The sequence below is a fragment of the Artemia franciscana genome, chromosome 10, assembly GCF_032884065.1.
Source record: "Artemia franciscana chromosome 10, ASM3288406v1, whole genome shotgun sequence".
Lineage (NCBI taxonomy): Eukaryota > Metazoa > Arthropoda > Branchiopoda > Anostraca > Artemiidae > Artemia > Artemia franciscana.
The window spans coordinates 27,182,787-27,205,220 of record NC_088872.1 but is presented as its reverse complement, the minus strand read 5'-3'; the positions used below and the strand labels follow the sequence as shown (position 1 = coordinate 27,205,220).

The window sequence follows — 22,434 nt, the reverse complement described above, 5'->3', positions numbered from 1 at the left end:
TTTGTTTAAGCCAAAGGTCTTTCCGATTATCATCTTGTATCATCTCTCTAAACGTTACCTGACAAATCAAAGATCTTGGCTTGCTATTGTCAACAAAGCACAGGAGAGCTAGGCTACTATGGTTACTCACAGGTTCAAAATGTTGAAAAATCCGGAAAAATAACAAACAAAGAATAAGTAAGCAATTTCTGTCTGGACCCACCTAAATTGCAAGATTTTCTGTTTCATTCCAACAATTTAAAAATACTGGCACTGATTATACTGAACTCAGTCAGGGGAATTAACTTTACGAGACTTTAGTGACTATCAAACTGTTTTAATAGTCACAAACTTTGTTGGCTACGCACCTAAGATAAGGTACAGACTTACTCCCCATTGGAATAAGAATATAAAACAACTTGATTCTTACTTCATATTATTTAGCACACTCCATTTATGCTTTTCAAGAATGCGCCTCAATATTTGTTGTTGTTTTGTTTACTAGACTAATTCCCAATAATCACGTATCTTTCACTGAGTGCTTTTTTATAATAGTTGAGCCCTGGTAAATGAAGCGCTATGGAAATGAGAAAAGAATTTAGGCCTTTTCAACGCTTAAAGGGGCTTTGATATTAGATGGAGTAGCTTAGCTATACGTTATTTGTGGTGACAAGTTTCGTGGTTTAAGTTTTTAAATAACCAAACACTTCCAATACCCTATAGCTCCCTTAATTTGTTGTCCTTCATCAACTAAATCATAACTCGATTTATCCTACAAGATGTATTAAATAAAGTAACAAAAATGTATATTCCATTGATGAAGTCTTGAATCTTTAACTTGAGGGCCAACGGGGTGGCACACGTGACTATTAAATTCATTTTTCCTTTATATATCAAGAACAGAATATTATCAATAACTATTATAAAGAGTGTAATGTAAAGTCAATTAAAAGACCATATCATGTTTCCTCTGGTTATGTAGAATAAAAAAAATCGCACAGATGATTTTTTTTTTTACTTCATCCTATTATATACCATCATGAATAAACTCATACAAATGGGTTTTTTCTCTTGTTCTATTGAACAAGCATCCCACTCGCGCAAATGACAGGGCATAGTAAACCCTAAAGAATCCACTGCTTCGGATTCAACTTCAGTTCTAGTTCTTGCTGCTGGAGCTTTTTACAGATTTCAATGTTCTTTTCCAAAGTGAACAACCTTTGTTCCACAAAAGAAAATTAGAGGTGGAGATACTTCTGAGAAAACTGACCATAAATTTTATGTAGACTAGCTATATTAGATCAACCTCGCCTTTGAATCTCGACCCTGACAAAGCAAGTGAATACCTTCCAGCTGAAGATATGTACCTGGGGATGGCAGCTAACGGGTGTCTTCAAACCTTGCAGTTAAATCCGAGTACAAAAGCAGATGAACATGAAATGGAAGTCAATTATGAGTGTGCTCGTAAGTTATATATGAAGGCGGTGAAGCAAATCAAACAGCGATTCTCGTTTGAGGACGAACTATTTGCGTTGTGCGAATCCTTGACCCTACGAAAGCTTTGGGCATAGGTGGGGAACTGGTCTTCTACAACAGATTATACAGAGATATAGTACACTGTCGAGGGATGGAAGAAAGATAGTACAAGAACGGCAGAGCTTACTGCTTTTTGATTTTCCAAATGTGGCAGATGTCTGTGATTTTTGGCGTCATGTGGCTTCTATAAAAACACATCATGGTACTCATAGGTGCCCTAACATAGTCGACACTGTCCAGCACCTTTTAAACTTGCCATTTCTGAACGATGCTTTGGAGTGGTTCTTTTCAACCTTGAAAGACGTTAAATCAGATGGTAGGAACTCGCTGAAAAGCGTGATCCTTTCCTCAATTATGTAGTTCAAGTCTAGCTGAGGTCGATGCTCCGCTCTTAAAACAACTAAAAATTTAAAAAAACTAACTCGACAGCAAACGAGTGCGTTCAGTTTAGTTGAAAAAATGCAGTTAAAAAGAAGAAAAAAAATGATGAAAGTTTGTTTTGTATCTGAGAAAAAAAAGGATTTTATATGAATTTTTTTAAATATATAAGATGAAAAAGAACAAAAAGAAGTGTGAAAAGGTGTGAAAAAATTGGTTTTACTTCTTTTTGGAAAGATTAAGATATGTATTTTAACATTGAGGGAGGAGGAGCCGTAGGACAGACGAGCGTAAAAGCTTGGTTAATGAAAAGAAAAAAATTCTTACGTGAAGGAATATTGTCAGATTTTTTGCTTGGAGTCGGAAATTTGTTGGATTTTGGACCAGTATAATGTCGGCAAAAAAGTCGGATTTTCTGTCGTCGGGTGTCAGAAATTCCAGGATTTTTAGACAGACCGAACGGAAATCTGGTAGGAACAAAGTGGAAGCACTTGTTCTGCGGTTGAAGGATGACAGAATGCCGAAGATTGTTCTTTTCGGTCAATCGTCTTGGGCTAAACGGAAAGCAGGTCGTCCTCGGTTGGGGTGGGAGAATATCGTAAAGAATGATGTAAAGCAAATGGGACCTTTCTGGGAGAGTGTAAAGAGGGAGGGTTTGAATAGATTGGGACAGAGGAGGAATTTGCATAGCTGTGTTTGCCTCAGGCAGCTTGGTGCTGTGGTGAGTTGTTAGTTAGTTAGTTGGTTAGTTTGCTTTTCTTTAAAAAGATTCTTTTTGGAAAGTTTTGCTAAATTAATCATCTTAAAACATAAATAAAATCCTCCATCACAGGAAATATTGTCTTCTCTCTCCTCTTTAAGGGTTTGACCTTTGTCATCTATGGTTAGTTGTATGAACAGTTCTTCTCTTTCAGTCTGAACCTAGCGTAAAAAGGCATTATCTCCGAAGATGGTTAAAAGACAACAGTATAGATGACCCAGATATCCGTGATGTTTTAGATTGGGATTATTACATTGAAAGACTTGGCGGCTGTATCATGAAAATTGTCACAATTCCAGCTGCACTTCAGGGTGTTTCAAATCCTGTGCCAAGAGTAAGACATCCCGATTGGCTTCACAAAAAGATGCTTGACAAAAATGATACGTTGAGGCAGAGAAAAATTAATGAGTTGTTCTCTGTAGGTGCGAAGAAGTTCATGACTGCTGAATCAATTGAAGTAGAATCCGTTGTAAGCTTTGAGTTCGTCTTTTTTCTTTTCTTGCTTTTTTAGCGTAAACTTAATTCTGTCTTTTTCTGATGTTATTGCATCGTTAGCTATTGGTTTTGGGTTTCATTTTGACCATAAAGACATAACAGCTCTCTCTCTCTCTCTCTCTCTCTCTCTCTCTCTCTCTCTCTCTCTCTCTCTCTCTCTCTCTCTCTCTCTCTCTCTCCTCTCTCTCTCTCTCTCTCTCTCTCTCTCTCTTTCTTTCTCTTTCTCTTTCTCTTTCCCTTTCCCTATATCTCTCTCTTTTGAAGCGCGAGATTTGCGAATAAAGGGATGCGAAAGCTGAAAAATATTTATGTCAATAAAAAAAGAAACACTACATTTTACATTTCCCATCTTGGATAAACACTCGAGAAATGTCCGGAAAGCCTATACTGTACCTTTTATGACGTAAAAAATGGAAACAAACGCTGTTTGGTACCAAAACTGTCATTTTTTTACTAATAAAAAGGAGATATGTATGTTCCTACTTAATTTAGAAATGAAGAGTTTATAGTTTGCTTGTCAGCAACTAAAAAACACATGCAGCTGATAGACTATTTCCATACACACGAGAAGTGAAGCGCATGTTTAAGACATATTGAAAAATGGTAATTGGGGGCATTGTAATTGTTCAAAGCTTAGATTCACTCTTTTCCTTACCGTAGTTTGGAACTTTTTATTCTGGTTTGGGTCCATACAACCATTATTGTCTTCTAGTAATCATTCTTATTATAATTCGCTTAAAAGAGCTGAGGACCTATGTTTTTTCTTGTTCTCATTGCTGAACTTCTAGACAGAACTTTAAAATTTGACTATAATTAAATAAAGCGCAAGCTTTTTCATTCTGAATGGTTGCATTCTAATACTTTCGCTTTAAGGTCATTCTCCCAGGTTGTAAGTCAATGCTATTTTCCTATAGCAGTGAAATGCGTATTAACAACAGACACGAGCAGATTCTTTGATGAAAAAATTACTGTGGCTTCATTGAAAGCTTTAACATGAATAGACCGGACAAATTTGCATTTTTTTAGAGCTTGATAAAAAAAAAATTAACTAGTGGGGACACCTCTAATTTTTAAAAGTAGTAATAAAACTGTTTTTACAAGACGTAGAGCATTGTAAAGTAGCTTCTCGATTTGCTTCAAGATTCCAAAATTTTTGGCCGTTAATATTTTTTATTATTATTATCAGTTTTCTTTAAAATTGGCCATTTAAGATATGCTTCCTTTACTATTTATAACGGTTATACTAATAATACAGCTTCGATTTTTGTGTCGTTTTGTAGATCTTATGCCGATAAATAATCCCAAAGATTCTTAAGTTTGTAGTTATAAGATATGATTTTTAGCAATAATTTTTAATATCCAAGATTTCCGTATTTCTCATTGGCTTTAGTTGGCCAGTTAGCTTAAGTCAACAGTCTTTAGATATTCTGGCACACCCCTCAAGGAGCAATTAAGCCAATGAGAAAGGAGGAAATCTCGTTTACGTTTTGGGAAATCTTGTTCGCTTTCAACCAGGGAGATTCGCGTTAGTAGAAAAGTTTTGATTGTATGATTGCTGCTTAAGAGTTTAAGACAGATAAATGCAAATTAACAGAGTTTAATTCAGAAGGAGGACAGTACGAATCGCTTAGTGGGTGGCTGTTACGCAAGCAGTACGGACAGTGACGAAGAAGCTTTCTGCAATGTTTACAATAAGGGCTTTCTTTGTATTAGAGGCTGGGATTATATAATCCCACGTTTCGTTTTGAATATTGGAGCTAGGCTGAACCCGTTCCAGCCAATCTTTCACCCATTTTGCTCGTCCCAAGTCAGAAATAAAGTTCGCCTCTAGAAAGGATTTGATCCTTTTAAGCTAAGCTTCTTTGGGCTATAATAATGTCATAAGTGATATGAGCGATGTATCCTACTGTGGCATTGCTGATATTTTCAAAGCTATGAGTCTAGGTGAAGTATCAGCCTAGGCATCATCCTCATTTTTTTTTTTTTTTTTTTTTTTTTTTTTTTTTTTTTTTTTTTTTTTTTTTTTTTTTTTTTTTTTTTTTTTTTTTTTTTTTTGAGGACTTTCTATTTGATATCGGATCTTCTTTCTCGACGTTGCTTTAAGAGGAGATTAAAAATGCCGAGTATATAGAAAAACGAAATATTATTATTACATAATGGGTAGAAATTATAGAAAGAGTGTATGTCCGAAAAGTATCTACGATCTTTTCCCCCTTTTTATCTGGGATAAAAACAAGGGATCTAGATTAAACCCAGAAAATTATTGCATAAATGTCTTCTTGTTGATTTCTGAGTCGGTCTTGACGGAAGGAACTTGTCACAGTCGAAATCGAAGTTGCCTAGGACAGAGTTTCATTAAAGATTCATGTTTTCTTCTAACTCTGTTTTTAGTCAGAAAAACTATCACGGGCCGGTAAAATATTGCTTGCTCCTGAAGATGATGAAAGCTACTGTACGCTAATGATATGGAGACGCTGCCATAGAACGAAATTTTTCTTTATCAGGATGGATTATGAGTAGTGTCGATGAGATTGAAAATGCCCGATCCTTGACTACTAATTTCTGATGTTCTTAGGTTTCATGTCAAATCTTAGTTGTTTCAAATCAACGCTTGCTAGAGATATAAGCTGTATCTTGAAACTGAGTGTACTAAGTAGACTGAAGCTGAGTATGAAAGGAAAGTTGAATTGCAGAAAGTAAGAAAAGAGGAGGGAAGTAAGAAGATATTGGCCAAAAGAGATTATTGAACACCTGAAAGAACTTTTTGTTCAAGAGAAGTGAAAAAAAGAGAAAAGCAATGTAAAAAAAAAAAAAAAAAAAAAATCTTGAAGGAGCTAATGGGAAGCTGAAAAGGTTATAGATTTTGAAGACTTTGTGGAGCCTTGATCAAAGAATGATCGAAGTTCTGAGTAAAAAATACAGGAAGGAGATGAGGCAGTAAGAGAAGCTGAGCTCGTTAAGTCAAGGAGTTGAAGTCGTCCAAGTCTTGGAGTAAAGAAGTAACTGTTGCCAATCATACTTTTTAGCGAATATCAAATTGTTTAGGTGAGGTTAAAAAAATAATACGGGAAAATAAAGACTACATGCACCAGTGATGAAAGCTCTGAATTCTGTTTTTTCTATCAAATACATCTAAACTGCGCTAACCATAATTTAGGTTCATAATTTGTTCACTGAGGGCTGATATTTTCACATTGAAAACTTAATAAAATTCTTTTTTTTTTTTAAATTGAGTGGGAGACCTGGAATGGTCCGTGATTATAGTTCCAATTAGTCAGAGAACATTTAAATCGACTTTGTTCAGAGTATATAAAAAGAGCAGGTATAGAAAAGGCTTTTTAGTGTTTTTTGGAAAGTGGCATATTTTGTATAATAATTCTTTTTGTAGACTGAAGGATATTAAATAGATGATGAAAATAAGGTTGCAAAAGGTTAATATGATTGGGTAGCTAAACACAGCTCCTCCCCTTCATGCCCAAAGTTACACATGGTCTCTTACTTTTGAATAGCGTTCAAATTATAATTATATTTATTAGTGCTAGCATTAAATTGGGCTTTCTGTAAAACTCTATGTGATTCAACTATTTTACATCATATCAGAATAGCCTCTATTAGCGAGGGGGGTAAATATCGTGTATAGAAAAAGCGCCAGTTAAGACTTGCAAATTGTGCTGAAACTCGCACCTGTTAGTTATATGAATAAAAGTATATGTCCATAGAGACAACGTAAAATAAATATGGATAGCGAAAAAATGAGCCCGGAATGCAATAAAAAAGCCATAGACTCCACTGACTCACCAGAAACTAATTGCTTCATGTTATAATTTAATCTGTGCATGGTTAAGCTCTATATGGTCTTGTTAAAGTAGCCCCATTTTACAATTTTTTTTTCTATGTCCTTTTTGAATTTAAAGGAGATTGAAGACATTGGTCAAAATTTAAGGAAAGATAATATAACAAAAGCCATAGTGCATAAGCGAAAGCGCATTGTTGAAGAAGAGTCTTACGACCTGTCAAAATCGTGGAGAGAAGTGTTGGGACCAATCCCAGAGATGGGATCAACAAGAGAGTCGTTACAAACCTGGCTCCGTTACCATAAAAAGAAATGGAAGTTTCAGGTATGATTTTTTTTTCTTTTTTTTAATCAGGTGATTTTCTTATATGTGCGCACAGGGTGAAAGGGAAAGCCTTCGTTTCTGATGTTAGTCCGAGTGAATCTTTCGTCCCCTGTAAAGTATAAAAATAGTGAACCAAAGTGAACTTTTTCGTGTTGTGATTCTCACTCCTTTTTACCTTACCGGTTCTCTATTAATCCTTGTGAGAAGCTAGAGCAAATGTCAAGACAAGTTGTTTTTTTTTTTTATGTCTTAACCCATTCCAACACCTATGGGGGAAGGATGTCGTCCACCAGACCGGGTTACCAAGTCTCAATCAACCTTTAAGGGAAGCAAGAATAAATATTCTTGTGTAGCCTCTTGGGTGCCCGGATACATTTCCTCCTTAAATCAATGTCATCAGTGAATCTACCAGATAAGATCGAAACCAGATAAGATCTCAAACATATTTTGTAAAAATATATGTTTGAAGAGTCAGTTAGTTATGTCTTTTGGGGCTGTGGAACTGACGCCAACTTTTTGGGGAGGGGAAAATAAGGGATAAGTAAATTCCTGTCATGAAGGCATCTAAAAAAAAGGTTAATTGGATCTCAACCAAACGTATTTAGAAGTAGGTAATTTCGAAGACCACACTTCCTTTCCATGACGAAAATATAATTTTGGGGGAGATGTATGGATGACATAATTTCAGCATGGAATTATGGGGAGGAGGAATTAAAAGGTTTTTTAGAACATCATAATTTTTGGGGAGGTGATTCAAAATTTACAATAGAATTAGAAGAGGATAAGAAACTTCCTTTTCTGGATGTTCTTTTTTTTAAATGAAAATAGTCTGGATTGCAAAATTTACAGAAAACCTACTAACAATAATAGATATTTGTCGTTCTTCTCCGGTCACGCTCGCCAAGTAAAAATTGGTTTCCTTAACTGACCACATTTTTAGAATTTGCTCTCTAAGATTCATTGAGGAGGAATTTTTGTTGTTAAAAGAAATTTTAATAAGTAACCATTACCCAGGTTGGTTAATTGACCAGACTTTCGAAAAGAAGGAAAAAATTTCGAGAAGCTTCTAAAGAATTCCTGGAAATGACAGAAAAGAAAGATGTTTTTTTTTTCTTTACCATATGTTCCAGGGCTGAGTGAAGAACTTAAAAGAATTTTAAAAAATAATGGTTTAAAGGTAGCTTTAAGAAGTAGCAATACTTTGGCTAGTTTTTTTTTTTAATTCTGGAAAGAATCGAACTTCCGTAGAGAAGCAAAGTGGGGCTTATAAAATCCCATGTACTTATGGAGGCTCTTATGTGGGACGTACTAACCAGAATTTGAAAATGAGATTACTACAACTTCGTAATTCTATTTCATCATCCTTAAAACAAAATTCGAAACCTGAAGATTTCACGTCGGCTCTATCGGAACATATTTCAATTATCCGAATCATTTTACTTTGTTTGAGAATGTTTCTTTGATTTCTAGGGACCAAGGTTTAAAGCAAATTTTCAGGAAACAATCGAAATTAAAAAAAAAAAAAATTGTATTCAAGAATAATTCCATGAACAGAGATACGGGTGAATTTGGATTGAATTCAACTTATGATAATTTACTGAGGTTAAATAAAGTAAATCTAATTCACCTAAGAGTTTTGACCTCTGTTCACCTGATATGTCAGATAAATCTATTGAACCGGAACCGAAAAGGTCAAGGAGATTTGCTTTCGCTGTTGCATTGAAAAAAAAATAAAAGCAATAACTTCTATAACTCCTGGAAAACGTGAAAATTGAGTTTTCTTTATCTTACGAATGGGTGATCGGATCTTAATGAAATTTGATATATAGAAAGATCTCATGTCTCAGATGCTCCATTTTGATTTCGGATCGGATCCGGGGACATGGAGGGGGGCTGGAGGGGGAAACAGAAATCTGGGAAACCGGAAATCTTGGAAAACACTTAGAGTGGAGAGATTGGGATGAAACTAGATGGGTACAATAAGCACAAGTTCCAGATACGTGATTGGCATAATTGGAACGGAAATTCTAATTGGAAATTAGAAAATTGAGGTATTTTTAACTTAAGTATGGGTGATCAGATCTTAATTAAATTTGATATTTAGAAGGAACTCATGTCTCAGAGCTCTTATTTTAAATCCCGACCAGATCTGGTGACATTGGGGGGAGTTGGAGGGGAAAACCAGAAATCTTGGAGAGATCGGGATGAAACTTGGTGGACAGAATAAGAAAATGTCGTAGATACGTAATTGACGTAACCGGACTAGATATGCTCTCTTTGGGGGAGTTAAGGGGGGTCCAGTGCTTTGGTGAGTTTGGTGCTTCTGGATGTGCTAGGACGTGAAAATTGGTAGGCGTGTCAGGGACCTGCACAAATTAACTTGATGAAGTTGTTTTCCCCGATTCGACCATCTAGGGGGGGGGGGGTGAAACGAGAAGAAAAATTAGAAAAAATGAGGTATTTTTAACTTACGAGTGGGTGATCGGATCTTAATGAATTTTGATATTTAGAAGGACCTTGTGTCTCAGAGCTCTTATTTTAAATCCCGACCGGCATTAAGCCTCTGATTTTCCTTTTAAACCAATCTAATGATTCTTAGAATTTTGCTAGATCTCATGCCATATGAGCTCTTGGCTCTTGGCTCTTCCGTATGAGCTCATAGCTCTTGTTTGTATTTGGTAAGAAAAAAGCTCTAGTTTTGTGTGCAAATGGCGCTCAAGTCTTTCTTGGGGTTGAGGGGTGGTTGCCCAATTACTACTTCTGTTAGATTCTCTTCGCATTAGATTTTATTTATTCATTCGTAGTAATTTTGTTTATTATAAACATGAATTGATTATTCGTTTAATTTCCATTTGTTTTAGGTTCCATTTATTTGTTTCAAATTTGGCTTATTGTATGAGATTATTTCTGCTCGTTTCGTGGGCCAAGGAGTCTTTAGGGGATTAGTATAGTGTATTATTCCATGTGTCTTTCAGTATGAATAAATTGCATTTTGAGTTTTAGTACAGTTCTTCACTTTGAGGAATATTTTTGGAAAGTTTTTTTTTTAATAATAAATCAGGGAAATCTGCAAAAACTGCTGTGTGATGCCGAATAATTAACCTTTGTATATTGCACACGAAGTTTTTCAAGTTGTTTTTGAGACTGAAAATTTTGGAATATTAGTAAATAAAACTAAAAGTTATGTTAAGAAATTAATTTCTAGTTGTTTTGAACATCTTTTAAAATCTTTTGTTAAAGGTTTTGCCAAATTTGCTTTTAGGATCACTACAGGCCCACTCTACCTCTTCCATCTTCCCTCTGCATCATTTTTTTTCCACAAAAGGCGCGCATAGGAACACTAGCTCTTACTTCCCACCAAGATTGATCGAGAACCTTCTGGAAGATTTATTAATGACAAGAATTGAGGTACTATTCTCAGAGAGGTCCTCTCGGTCTCAGGTTTCGAAAAGGCATAACTAACTGGAATAAATTCAATTCCTTACTAAGTTTGCTTTATATCTGGAAACCCCTTTTAACCAAAATTCTGACGAGTAAAATGTTTTATTCCTTTCCTTCCACATTGATTGAATTAGTCTTCAGATCTCTGAAAAATATAACCTGGACAGTCTGTTACCTCTAATCAGCTTTGGTTAAGATTCGACAACATCTTCTGGTAGATGTCGTGATGAAAAGAATTTTTAATCTCACCGGCTCTGATAGGTACGATGATAAGAACTTTAGGAACCTCTTCCTTCGCAGTGGCTGGATAGGTGACGAAACAAAGAAGTAACATCCCAAATGATGCAATAAAGATACTCACTCTTACTCTTATCAAGCTCGATTATGAACTTGCAGCTCCTTCTGATATGTGCCACAGTGACAAAAACTTAATCCACCTGCCCTTTTCCTTCTCCATACAATTTAGACCAGGCTCTGATCCTCATAAATCTTAATAAGGACACTAGATCCCATTTCCCACCAAGCTTGGCTAGAATCAAACGATAACTTTCTCTTCGGGTAGATATCCTAAGGACAAGAATCTTGGGACCACCCTGAGTAAGTTCGGTATGTGAGTGGACGACCTAAAGATACAACTAGGTCCTAGCTTTTTGGTAGATATTTTAAGCTCTTATTGCACTACTTCTTACAACTAAGTAATGGTTAACTCGTAATACAGTAAACGATAGAGCTAGAAAAATCTGTGGACGTATTAGTATTTTTGTTTTTGCCGCTAATTGGTACTCTTTAGGTGTATAGCTTTTATCGTGATTCTATAGCAAAGATTGTTTATTGTTCGTTTTTTTTTTGTTTTAGGCTCTTCAAAAGACAAGTGAACGCAGTGCTACTTCTCTTCGAGCTACAGAGGATGACGTAATAAGTGCTGTGCCTAGGACGGTGAATACTGGTACAATTGGTAGCTTCCTTCGTAGAGCACAGCGGACCTTGCTGAGTAATCCTTGGCAGATTATTCAGATTGCTTCTATAAACAATTCTGGAACTTTTCGTCTATGGGCTTTAGTTGGTTAGTTTATTTTGTTTATTTTGTTTTATTGTGGACCTTGCTTAGTGATCCGCGGCAGACTATTCAAACGGTTTCTAGAAATAACTCTGAAACTTTGACTCTTAGGATATAGTCTTGTTTATTTATTTAAGTTTTTTCCTTCAAAATACTTTTCGTTAACTGTTATGTAAAAGAGAATTAAACTTGTTGACTTTAAAATTTTACGTACACTATACAAAATCAAAGAAAAAAAAGGCCAAAGTGACATACCAATATACAGAATGTATAAAAATATCCTGATTTTAAATAGCAGACTTCTTCTACTCAAGAACCAGTTTATACTAGAAAATTAGTTTCTTATTATCCATAAATAAACCTGATTTGCAAGAAACTAACAAGAATACTGAGCTTCGCGGGTAGAGGGGCTTACAATCTTGGGGAGTGGGTTGTCTGAAAGGGGGAGGGGGAGAAACAAAATACGTGTTATTGTGTTTTAAAAAGTGATTGTGGTTACTTGAATTAATCAGGAAGCGAAAAACAAATTTCTAACCTAAAATATTTGATTTACTTACATAGGCGAGATTGAATCTGTGTCGATCTCCTAAATCCCGTGATCCTACTTCTGAATCCGAGAATCAGTCACTGAAGGGTATTGTACTGAATTCTAAGCCACCACAGTCTAATTTCAAGCAGGACACTACAGGAAGGCAAACCTCCTTGTAGCCAAGATCGCTGAATTTTTCATCTCAAATAACAAGGACGTTTAAAAGAATGCCATAAACGAATAAAAATTCAATTTCACGTATTTTATTGAGCTCCAAAATTCAAAGCTCAATTTTATGTCGAATCGAAAAAAGATACCAAGTTAATGACCTTTTAAGGTTCCTTAGGTGAATTCGCGTAAAATTTTGGGTAACGAAATTTTAATATCACGAGGGGGCAAGGGGGGATTTTAGAAATGCCTAGGTGGGACATGGTCCAAAATCGGTTGGTAACCACTGCTGTAGACCCTGCCTCAGCTTCTTATTAATGCAGGTTAGAGGCAATTTTTATTAAGTGTTGGGTTTTGTCTTTTGTAGAAATTTCTCTGTATCACCTTAGCAAGGCTGAATCCAGTAGGGAAGGGGAGGGGGGTTGAACCTTAAATGGTTGTCTCTGAAATGTTTTCCGACTCAAAAAACGTAACAAAAATGCATATAAAAGAATTTTGTTCTGTCTTTTCTTCAAGTTTTTTCTATTCTGCCGTGCCTAAAAAGATGATCCCTCCCCATACAAAAATCCTGAATATGGCCCTGCACCCTAGTAATTAATAAAATGTTTAATAGTTGGATGTAACTCCATAATGCTTCCTTTTCTTGGACTTTTTTTTAATAGGTAATGAGCTTCATCAACTCAAATTAACGGTCCCGCGTGTGTTCTATATCAATCAGCGTTCTCCGAAGACAGTTCCAGAAGCTGAAGGACTCCTATGGAAGAAGTCAAATAAAATTCTGCCCAGAGCTCATCCAGTTATGAATCTCTATGAATATACTGTTCCAGAAGATATTTATCAAGAACATAGTTCTTCTATTAATGCAGAACTTTCAACACCTGACATTGAAGGGATTTATGAAACTCAGGTAAAATATGTGTTCCTTTCTGTTCAATTTGAGTATTTTTAATTTGCTTTTTGACAGATTTAGCATGTAAATTTCTTGGTTTACGCATTGAAGAATTATGATTAAAAAAGAAAAACGTGAATTTTTTTGTTAAGTATTATCTGTTCTTGAAAAAAGAAAACTAAATTGGTGTCTAAAATCAAACGTATTTTGTCCCCCGTACAAAAAAAAAAAAAAAGGTTCTTAGCTACATAAATTATATGTAGCCATCATTAATGCTATATTGATTGGTGACGTCGGTGAAATCGCTAAATGTTCTGATTCGTTTATCCTTGTCAGAAACACAATTTTTGCCATTATTATCCATGCGATGTAGTAAAGTGGAACTCGTATGGCTCAAAACTTGATTTATTTTGGTATTAGGATTTTCGATGACCTTAAATTCTAATGGATCTTCTTGATTTTGGCTTTGTTGTTATAAATCATCTAAAAATAGATCGAAGATTCAATCTAGTAAATTAACCTCCTTTCTCATTTTAGACGGCTTTACGCAAATCGATCATGTTAGCCTATAGGAAAATCGATGGCGTGTATATAAACGACATTTTCTTGAAATGTTTGTATCAGAAATTGGTAATAAGAATTTTAAACTCTCTTCGTTTGGGAGAAATAATTTTTAGGAAGAAAATAATCTCAAAATGACTTACTTTTCTTATAAATTAGCTTGGGACCGCTTAGACTCTTTATAGCTGATGGTTCCCCTTCCCCCTCGTAGGGAATTGTAAAGAAATTTGTGAAATATATCAGAAGAGGAAAATGAGAAATACTTTCATTAAATATGGGTAAAAATGAAACTCCTAGTTGTACTCCCCCCTCCCGGAAATGTTCTAGCTATGCTCTTGGTCCTTATTAAACTGCATTTAAATAGATTCCCTCATATTCAATCTGAATGTTTCGTTGGTATGCTCAAACTCGTAAACAAACTCTAAAAGATCCTAGACTTTTTTCCGCCGAATGAGCGGTGCATTAAATTTCAACGAGTAATATATCTTCTTGATCTTTTTCGTTCTAGGTATAAAGAGCTTATAAATTGGGTCCCTAAACGTACTATTTATAGTTGTCCTATTTAGGTCTATATACAACTTTTTTCTCGTAATGCTATTGCGTGACTTGCTGCTAAACATTGTCTGGAAGTTCAGCAATGGTTTAATTCACATTATTTTAATAAACAGTTAAGTATGTAGTAAATATTTTTTTTTATCAGAAAATAAATTTAAAATATTTTTTTATCTATTTAGCTTTGCCATGTCATTACTGCTAGAAAAATGAAAAAAAACAAAAAAACGTATAAGTGTCAATGAAGGTTTTAAAAAAAGATTTAAATCGAAAATTACGGATTTCTATCACAAGTTTTTTTTTCATACAAATCTCTTTGTAAATGAGGGTCTTAAATGTTTGGGTTTTATAGAGCTTCTTGGTTTTAAAGTATGCTAGAATGACATATGTTCTTCTGAAAAATAAAAATCCTCTATTTTCTAGTATTCTTCTATTTTTCTGTTATTACAGGTCCCACTAGAATTCCGTGCTTTGGTGAATCTTGGTTGTGTATGTACGGTGGACAAGGATGCTGCCCGTTTATTAGCTGCCAAACCAGACACGGATACGTTTGCTTTGAACCAGTTAGTCTTCAGGAGTGTAGCCCAGTATTCCTACTTAGAAAATTGGGGAAATAATCTAAAACAGATATACTTCTATCATCACAAATCTGGAAATAAACAGTTGTTTGCTTTGTTTTTTACTGTAACTCAAAAAGCGGTATTTTTTGTATTAGACACGGTCAGAAATAATCAAATGCCAAATCTTGGAAATATGTATGAAGAAGAGAGATTTTCCAAGTAAGTGGATTGTTTCTCTTTATTTTTTTATGGTACTTGCTATTAACCAAGTGACATATAGCAATCGCCAATTCTGTCGGTCTCTCTGTCTGTCGGTCTGTCGGTCCCGGTTTTGCTACTTTAGGCACTTCCAGGTAAGCTAGGACGATGAAATTTGGCATGCGTATCAGGGACGGGACCAGCTTAAATTAGAAATATTTTTTTCCAATTTGACCATCTGGGGGGGGGGGGGGGAGTGGGGGGCTGGTTAATTCGGAAAAAATAGAAAAAATGAAGTATTTTTAACTTATGAATGGGTGATGGGATCTTAATGAAATTTGATCTTTGGAATGATAGTGTGTCTCAGAGCTCTTATTTTAAATCCCGACCGGATCTGATGACATTGGGGGGGAGTTGGAGGGGGGAAACCTAAAACTTGGAAAACACTTAGAGTGGAGAGATCGGGATGAAACTTGATGGGAAAAATAAGCACAAGTCCTAGATACATGATTGACATAATCGGAACGGATCCGCTCTCTTTGGGGTTGTTGGGGGGGGGGGGGGGTAATTCTGAAAAATTAGAAAAAATGAGGTATTTTAACTTACGAACGGGTGATCGGATCTCAATGAAATTTGATATTTAGAAGGATATCGTGTCTTAGAGCTCTTTTTTAAATCCCGACCGGATCTGGTGACATTGGGGGGGGAGTTGGGAGGGGCGTAAAACTTGGAAAACACTTAGAGTGGAGGGATCGGGATGAAACTTGGCGGGAAAAATAAACACGAGTGCTAGATACATGATTGACATAAACGGAACGGATCCGCTCTCTTTGAGGTGGTTGGGGGGGGGGGGGTTATCTCTGAAAAATTAGAAAAAATGAGGTATTTTATCTTACGAACAGGTGATCGGATCTCAATGAAATTTGATATTTAGAAGGATATCGTGGCTCAGAGCTCTTATTTTAAACCCAACCAGATCTGGTGACATTGGGGGGGGGGGGGGTTGGGAGGGGGAAACCTGAAACTTGAAAAACACTTAGAGTGGAGGGATCGAGATGAAACTTGGTGGAAAAAATAATCGCGAGTCCTAGATACATGATTGACATAACCGGAACGGATCCGCTCTCTTTGGGGTAGTTGGGGTAGGGGTTTATTCTGAAAAATTAGAAAAAATGAGGTATTTTTAACTTACGAACGGGTTATCGGATCTCAATGAAATTTGATATTTAGAAGGATATCGTGCCTCAAAGCTCTTATTTGAAATCCTGACTGGATCTGGTGACGTTGGGGGAAGTTTGGGGTGGGGAACCTAAAATCATGGAAAACGCTTAGATTGGAGGGATCGGGATGAAAATTGGTGGGAAAAATAAGCAGAAGTCTTACATACGTGATTTACATAATTGGAATGGATCCAATCTATTTGGGGGGGGGGGGTTAATTCTGAAAAATAAGAAAAAATGACGTATTTTTAACTTACGAAGGACTGATCGGATCTTCATGAAACTTCATATTTAGAAGGACTTCGTAACTCAGATCTCTTATTTTAAATCTCAACCGGATCAAGCGTAATTGGGGGGGTAGTTGGGGGGGACCGGAAATCTTAGAAAATACTTAAAGCGGTGAGATTAGGATGAAACTGGATGGGAAGATTAAAAACCTGTATAAGATACGTGACTGAAATAACCGGACCGGATCTGCTCTCTTTCGTGGAATTGGAGGGGGGGGGGTAATTTTGAAAATTGAGGTATTTGTAACTTACGAAAGGGTGATCAGATCTTAATGAAATTTGATATTTAGAAGGATCTTGTGCTTTAAAGTTCTTATTTTAAATTCCGACCAGATCCTGTGACGTTGGGGGGAGTTGTAGGGGGAAACTGGAATTCTTGGAAAACGTGAAAATTGGGGTATTTTTATCTTACGAATAGATGATCGGATCTTAATGAAATTTGATTTTTAGAAAGAATTCATGTCTAAGAGCTCTTATTTCAAATCCCGACCAGATCGTTTGACATTGGGGGGAGTTGGAGGGGGAAATCTTGGAAAAACACTTGGAGTGTAGGAATCGGGATGAAGCTTGGTGGATAGAATAAACAAATGTCCTTGATACGTGATTGACAGAATCGTACTGGATTCGCTCTCTTTGGGGGAGTTGGGGGGGAGGGGTTCAGTGATTTGGCGAGTTTGGTGCTTCTGGACGTGCTAGGACGATGAAAATTGATAGGCGTGTCAGGGAGCTGCACAGTTTGACTTGATAAAATCGTTTTCCCAGATTCGACCATCTGGGGGGCTAAAGGGAGAGGAAAAATTAGAAAAAATTAGGTATTTATAACTTACGAGTGGGTGATCGGATCTTAATGAATTTTGATATTTAGAAGGACATCGTGACTCAGAGCTCTTATTTTAAATCCTGACCGGCATTAAGCCTCTTATTTTCCTTTTTAAATCAAGCTATTGATTCATAGAATTTTTTTTAGAGCTCATACCATATGATCTCTTGGCTCTTAGCTCTTCTCGCCTCGTCACAAGTGCCATATGAGCTCTTAGCTCTTGTTTTTCGCTTCGCTTCGTTTAATTAAGATTGGTTTAACTGCCTTTCTATCAAATTGCTTCGTTATTGCTATAAGGATTCTTTTGCTTCGATCTTTTGTTGTTCCTGCATTCCTCGGAATTTCCATTTTTTCCTTTCATGCAAATTAGAATACATTATTTAGCTTATTTATAGTCCTAGTTATAGACCATCAGTCTTAGCATTTGATTTTCATTGTGTCTTGATTTCTAATTTCCGACAATACTGCCAGAAAACAATATTGTAGTATTGTACCCACGCAGTGGGATTAAAGAGTTATCTGGCTGATTTTACAGAAACAGTGCAATTGTTGTTATGTCTTGGAAGCCTAGCTTGACTGAATAAGATCCAGCGATTGTCACATTTTCTTGTTAAGAAAAGTTTCTAATTGAGTTTTGGGTGATTTGTTTGAAATTAAAAAGAATGCACAGTGTGTTATTCAACTATATTGATTATTACAATTTGATAGTATATACAGTATGTGCAATAGAGGGTAATAAATATTACTAGTTAGTTTAGGCTCTTGATTATCTTTTTTTGGATAATGCTTGAGTTGTTGTGTCTTTTTCTTTGTCTTTCGCTGACATACACGATGCAAAAAAAAACTTCTGTAACTGTGGACCGAAAAGAAGAGGAAGCCGAAAATTTCTAAATGCAGCATTATTTTTCTTTATTGTCTATGTTTATCCATCTTTAATGGCCAGATGAATCCGCAAAAAATGTCGAAATTTGGTTCCATGTCAAACTTCTCAAATTTATTTATGTACAGGAATTGAAATTATTGATTCTTGGAAATAATCATGTGTGTATCGTGCTCGAAATATAAAAAAAGATTCCTTCTCCAAAACTGAACTCGTTCAATCTTGTGGCTCTTTCTCCAGAAGACGCATTTCCAGATACTTATTTACTCTGTAAACGACTGGCAGAGACTGGCCATGATTGACCAAATATGCTCCAGTACTTCTAGCTGAAAAATAAGCTGTTTTTTGTGTGCTTTATAAAAGAATTAAGCAACACTATTCATCTGAACGGTGTTTTTCTTGCAGTTTTTTTTTTTCTCTTATTTTAGTCTTTAAACGGAACTGTTGTAAAAATCTTCAGAATTTTGCTCTTCTTTACAACTATGAATATGGATGTACTCTCCTTGGTATTGCGCAAGACGAGATATTCATTGATTGGATATTTAATGTCAAACTTGACATTTGCTGATATTTAATTGCTTAAAATTGAAATAATCTTTGATTTCAAGCAGAATTTTTTTTTTTCCTTTGAAGTTTTGCGTTTTCTATTCATAGCAGCTAGTCTCATCAATTTTCATAATTTTTCAGAATTCAAAAAGGCAAGGATGTTGAAAGTCTACCAGCTACTGGCTATAAGTTCACTGTTCAATCGGAAAATGACATAAGAATGGTGTATCGTGGGATTCAACGACAAATTCAAGCGTATAAGTAGGTTTCTTTTTCTTATTATTTGTTTTATTATTATTAGTGACTAAAAATAGAATCAATAGTATTTAATGATATGTGGTAATCTTGTGAATCATGCATTGAATCAGACTGGCCGATATTTGATCTCAGACCTAGGATTAAACCCATTCACTCCTCACTTGGTTATCTCATTGGCTAAAACGCAAATAGAACAGGAGTATCAGGATTTGTTTTATTCCAAAGCCTTTCTGAACAACAACATATTAGCCTTCAATTATAATACTTTGTTTGAATAGATATACAGAAATCACGAATCCTGCCACTTGTCAAATTTTGAAATGTAACACTTATGCCAACCGAGATGATATGAACTATATCAAAATTTTGGAAGAATGATTTTGTGCGAAAAAGGTTTAATACCTAACCAGTAAGTCTAGGCTTGATGCTTAAAGAGGTGTCAATTCACAAAAATTGGGGGGGGGGCATTTTCTTAAAATTCGGGGGCAATTTTTGTGTTTTTTCCAGTTTTTTCCATAAAAGTTCAAAAAAAATCTGATTTTCTATGAGAAATACAAAAAAAAGTTATTTTCGAAATCCAGGAGAGGGTGCTTGCACATTATTAGTGCTTCAAGGCTTATTTGAATTACACTAGCAATTTTAACCAAGAAACTTTTTTCATACAAATCGAGAGGGCTGAAACATTAAAATAATGAACAATCATAAAAACAGTATTCCCTAGAAAGGAATTTCATTTATTTCATTCTCAAGTTCTTTATGAAATAATTTTTCCAGGGACGAGAAACGTGGTCCTACTCTTGCTGCTGTTCAAAGTCCAATATACACTGTGAGCGCCTTGGTAAATTCCATTCCGCTTTTTGGGGATTTTCCTTTAGTGCCTGTACACGCACCGGCAGAGCGTGAAAACCTATATGCTGTTTTAGAATGGCAAAAAGTCGCGGCAAGAGCGTGCATCAAGAGCTTTCTTCGATATAATAGTATATTAGAAGGGTCCCTGGAGCAAAGTAGATATTTTCATGTACCGCTTGGTAAGCAGACCTCTTTTTTCTTTTTATCAACGAGTGTGGGCAACTGTGAACGTGGAAACTGGCGGTGGTGTCGACAACAAAAAAATCACCGACGCCTTCCTTCTAGTGTTGGACGTTTATTGGCACTTCTTTTCCACTTACTCTTAGTCCCGGCCTCTTTATCTTTAGACTTCCGTCATAGAATATCCCTTCTACAATTGCCACTAATTTCTCATTTCCAAATGATTTTCTTTAACCTTTATCTTACCCTATTATGATAACTCAACCCCCTAAGAATGCGGAAAAAAAGAATTAAACCTATATTTCGGAAAATAGGTAGAATATTCTAAAGTCCATTATATTATCCATTCTTTTTATTTATTATACTTTCGTTTTGGATGCTCAATTTTACATATGCTCAATTATAACTCTGGGCTATGAGCGTTTCCGAATAGACACGTATCGGTATTTACCGATGAGGTGTTTGTGGGGGAATTTTCGGAAGGAACTATTCGTGAAAGGGAGGGGGGTGCAATTCTGCGGTAGGAATCAGCCTAGGACCGTTATAATGGTGTATGACGGCTCGGGATGTTTCTCTTGGTACGTATGGGGTACGTTGGAAATTTTAGTTCTATTGGTATTGGTTGTACATATTGGCTAATTGTTGCAATTATTTTGTAAGTTACCATAGCCTTTTGGCTTTTTTGCAATAAATATTTGTGTCATATCTTCATTTAATGTGAAATGTCATATTTAAATTCCATTTAATAAATATCCAACTAGGTTTAAAGCAAACCCTGAAGACCCTATATGTTACCATGTAAGGGTCATGAGAAAGATACTGCAAACCTATATAGATGACAGTGCTGTGAAAATCTTACCCAAATCTGTTAGTTTGTATCCAGTTACGACTCAGACAAGAAACAACATTTAATAATTTTCTAGAAATAAGAACAAAGCGAACTTTTTGACTTAAAACAATTTGAATGGTATATGCTCAAAATTAAAGACTAAAGTTTCTTACGAAATAGCATTCTCGGCTAACCTATACCGGTGATCTCTTATAGATATTAGTTTGAAGCCCCTTGTTAGTCTGACTTGTGATTTCTGCAAAATGGAAGGTTAATGAATGCTAGCTTTTCAGAGGGAAGTGTAATTTTTTTTTTTTTTTTTTTTTTTTTTCTGTTTGGGTATTTCAGAAAAAATGTCAATTCTATCTGAATGATTATTCTCTCTAATATTAACAAATGTTTTGTAACCTGGTGCCTTTTCCTAAGCTTATCATTGACAATGTCCAATACTTTTATCATTATTTTACTGTAGGTAATCTTCCGTCGGATGCTACATTTTTTGGAGCTGATCTTTTCTACACTAGACATTTGCAAAAACAGAATTTTGTTCTTTGGGTTTCTCAGAGTGAAAGACCGGATCTTGGAGGAAAAGAAGAAGATGATTCGAGAATGCTGACTGAAGTATTTTTTCCTTTCACTATTTTTGTCTTTTTTTCTACCGTTTATTATTATCATTGTCGCTTTTTACGTTGGCTTGTTGCTTCATATTCTGTCTTACCTCTTTTTCTGTTGTATTGTCAGTAAAAGTATATGAATTACGGTAGAAAAGTGTATTTAGCTCCTAGAAAATTTATTCGTGCTTCTAATGCACTTTTTACGCTGAAATCGAATTTGTGCATCACCCACAGTTTTTGCTCTAATAATGTTTTAATTTTTCTTTGTCTAAAAAAAACAACTTTAAAACAACACTACGTAAAAACTTTGACCTCTGAACATTTTATGGGTGCATGTTTCAATTTGATTTTGAAAGGTCTATTCAAATAACATGGTTTAGTACTTGAGCCTTCCCCCTCCTCTTCACAATAAAAGTATTGTTTGTTGTTTTTTTTTTTTGGGGGGGGGGGGTTGATCGGTGTATTTAATGCCAGTGTTTGTAGATCTTTGCTTATTCGTGTTTCTGTTGATTCTTTTCTCTTTTCTCTATTGAAGAAATTCTTTTTTAATATTTTATACTGTATTTTATACTAAATTATACTAATATTTTATGCTAATATTTTATACTAAATTTTCTACTGTAGGCTTGGATTTTTAACTTGATATTTTAACCTGCCTTTTTATTGTGCCAGAAATATTTGCCCTATAATATTTGACTTTTTATTTTATTTTATTTTATTTTTTTTTGTT

At 35.4% G+C, this 22,434-nt stretch overlaps 1 protein-coding gene across 1 annotated transcript in view; it reads left to right on the top strand.

Annotated features, from left to right (window-relative positions):
• LOC136032005 (DNA polymerase epsilon catalytic subunit A-like) overlaps positions 1-22,434 on the top strand; it is a 118,551-nt gene that overhangs the window by 71,901 nt on the left and 24,216 nt on the right. Inside the window, 8 exon segments of the mRNA XM_065712072.1 lie at positions 2,808-3,122; positions 7,063-7,266; positions 11,563-11,770; positions 13,124-13,368; positions 14,914-15,242; positions 19,116-19,235; positions 20,007-20,260; positions 21,563-21,711. Of these exon segments, the coding sequence (XP_065568144.1) occupies positions 2,808-3,122; positions 7,063-7,266; positions 11,563-11,770; positions 13,124-13,368; positions 14,914-15,242; positions 19,116-19,235; positions 20,007-20,260; positions 21,563-21,711 (1,824 nt within the window).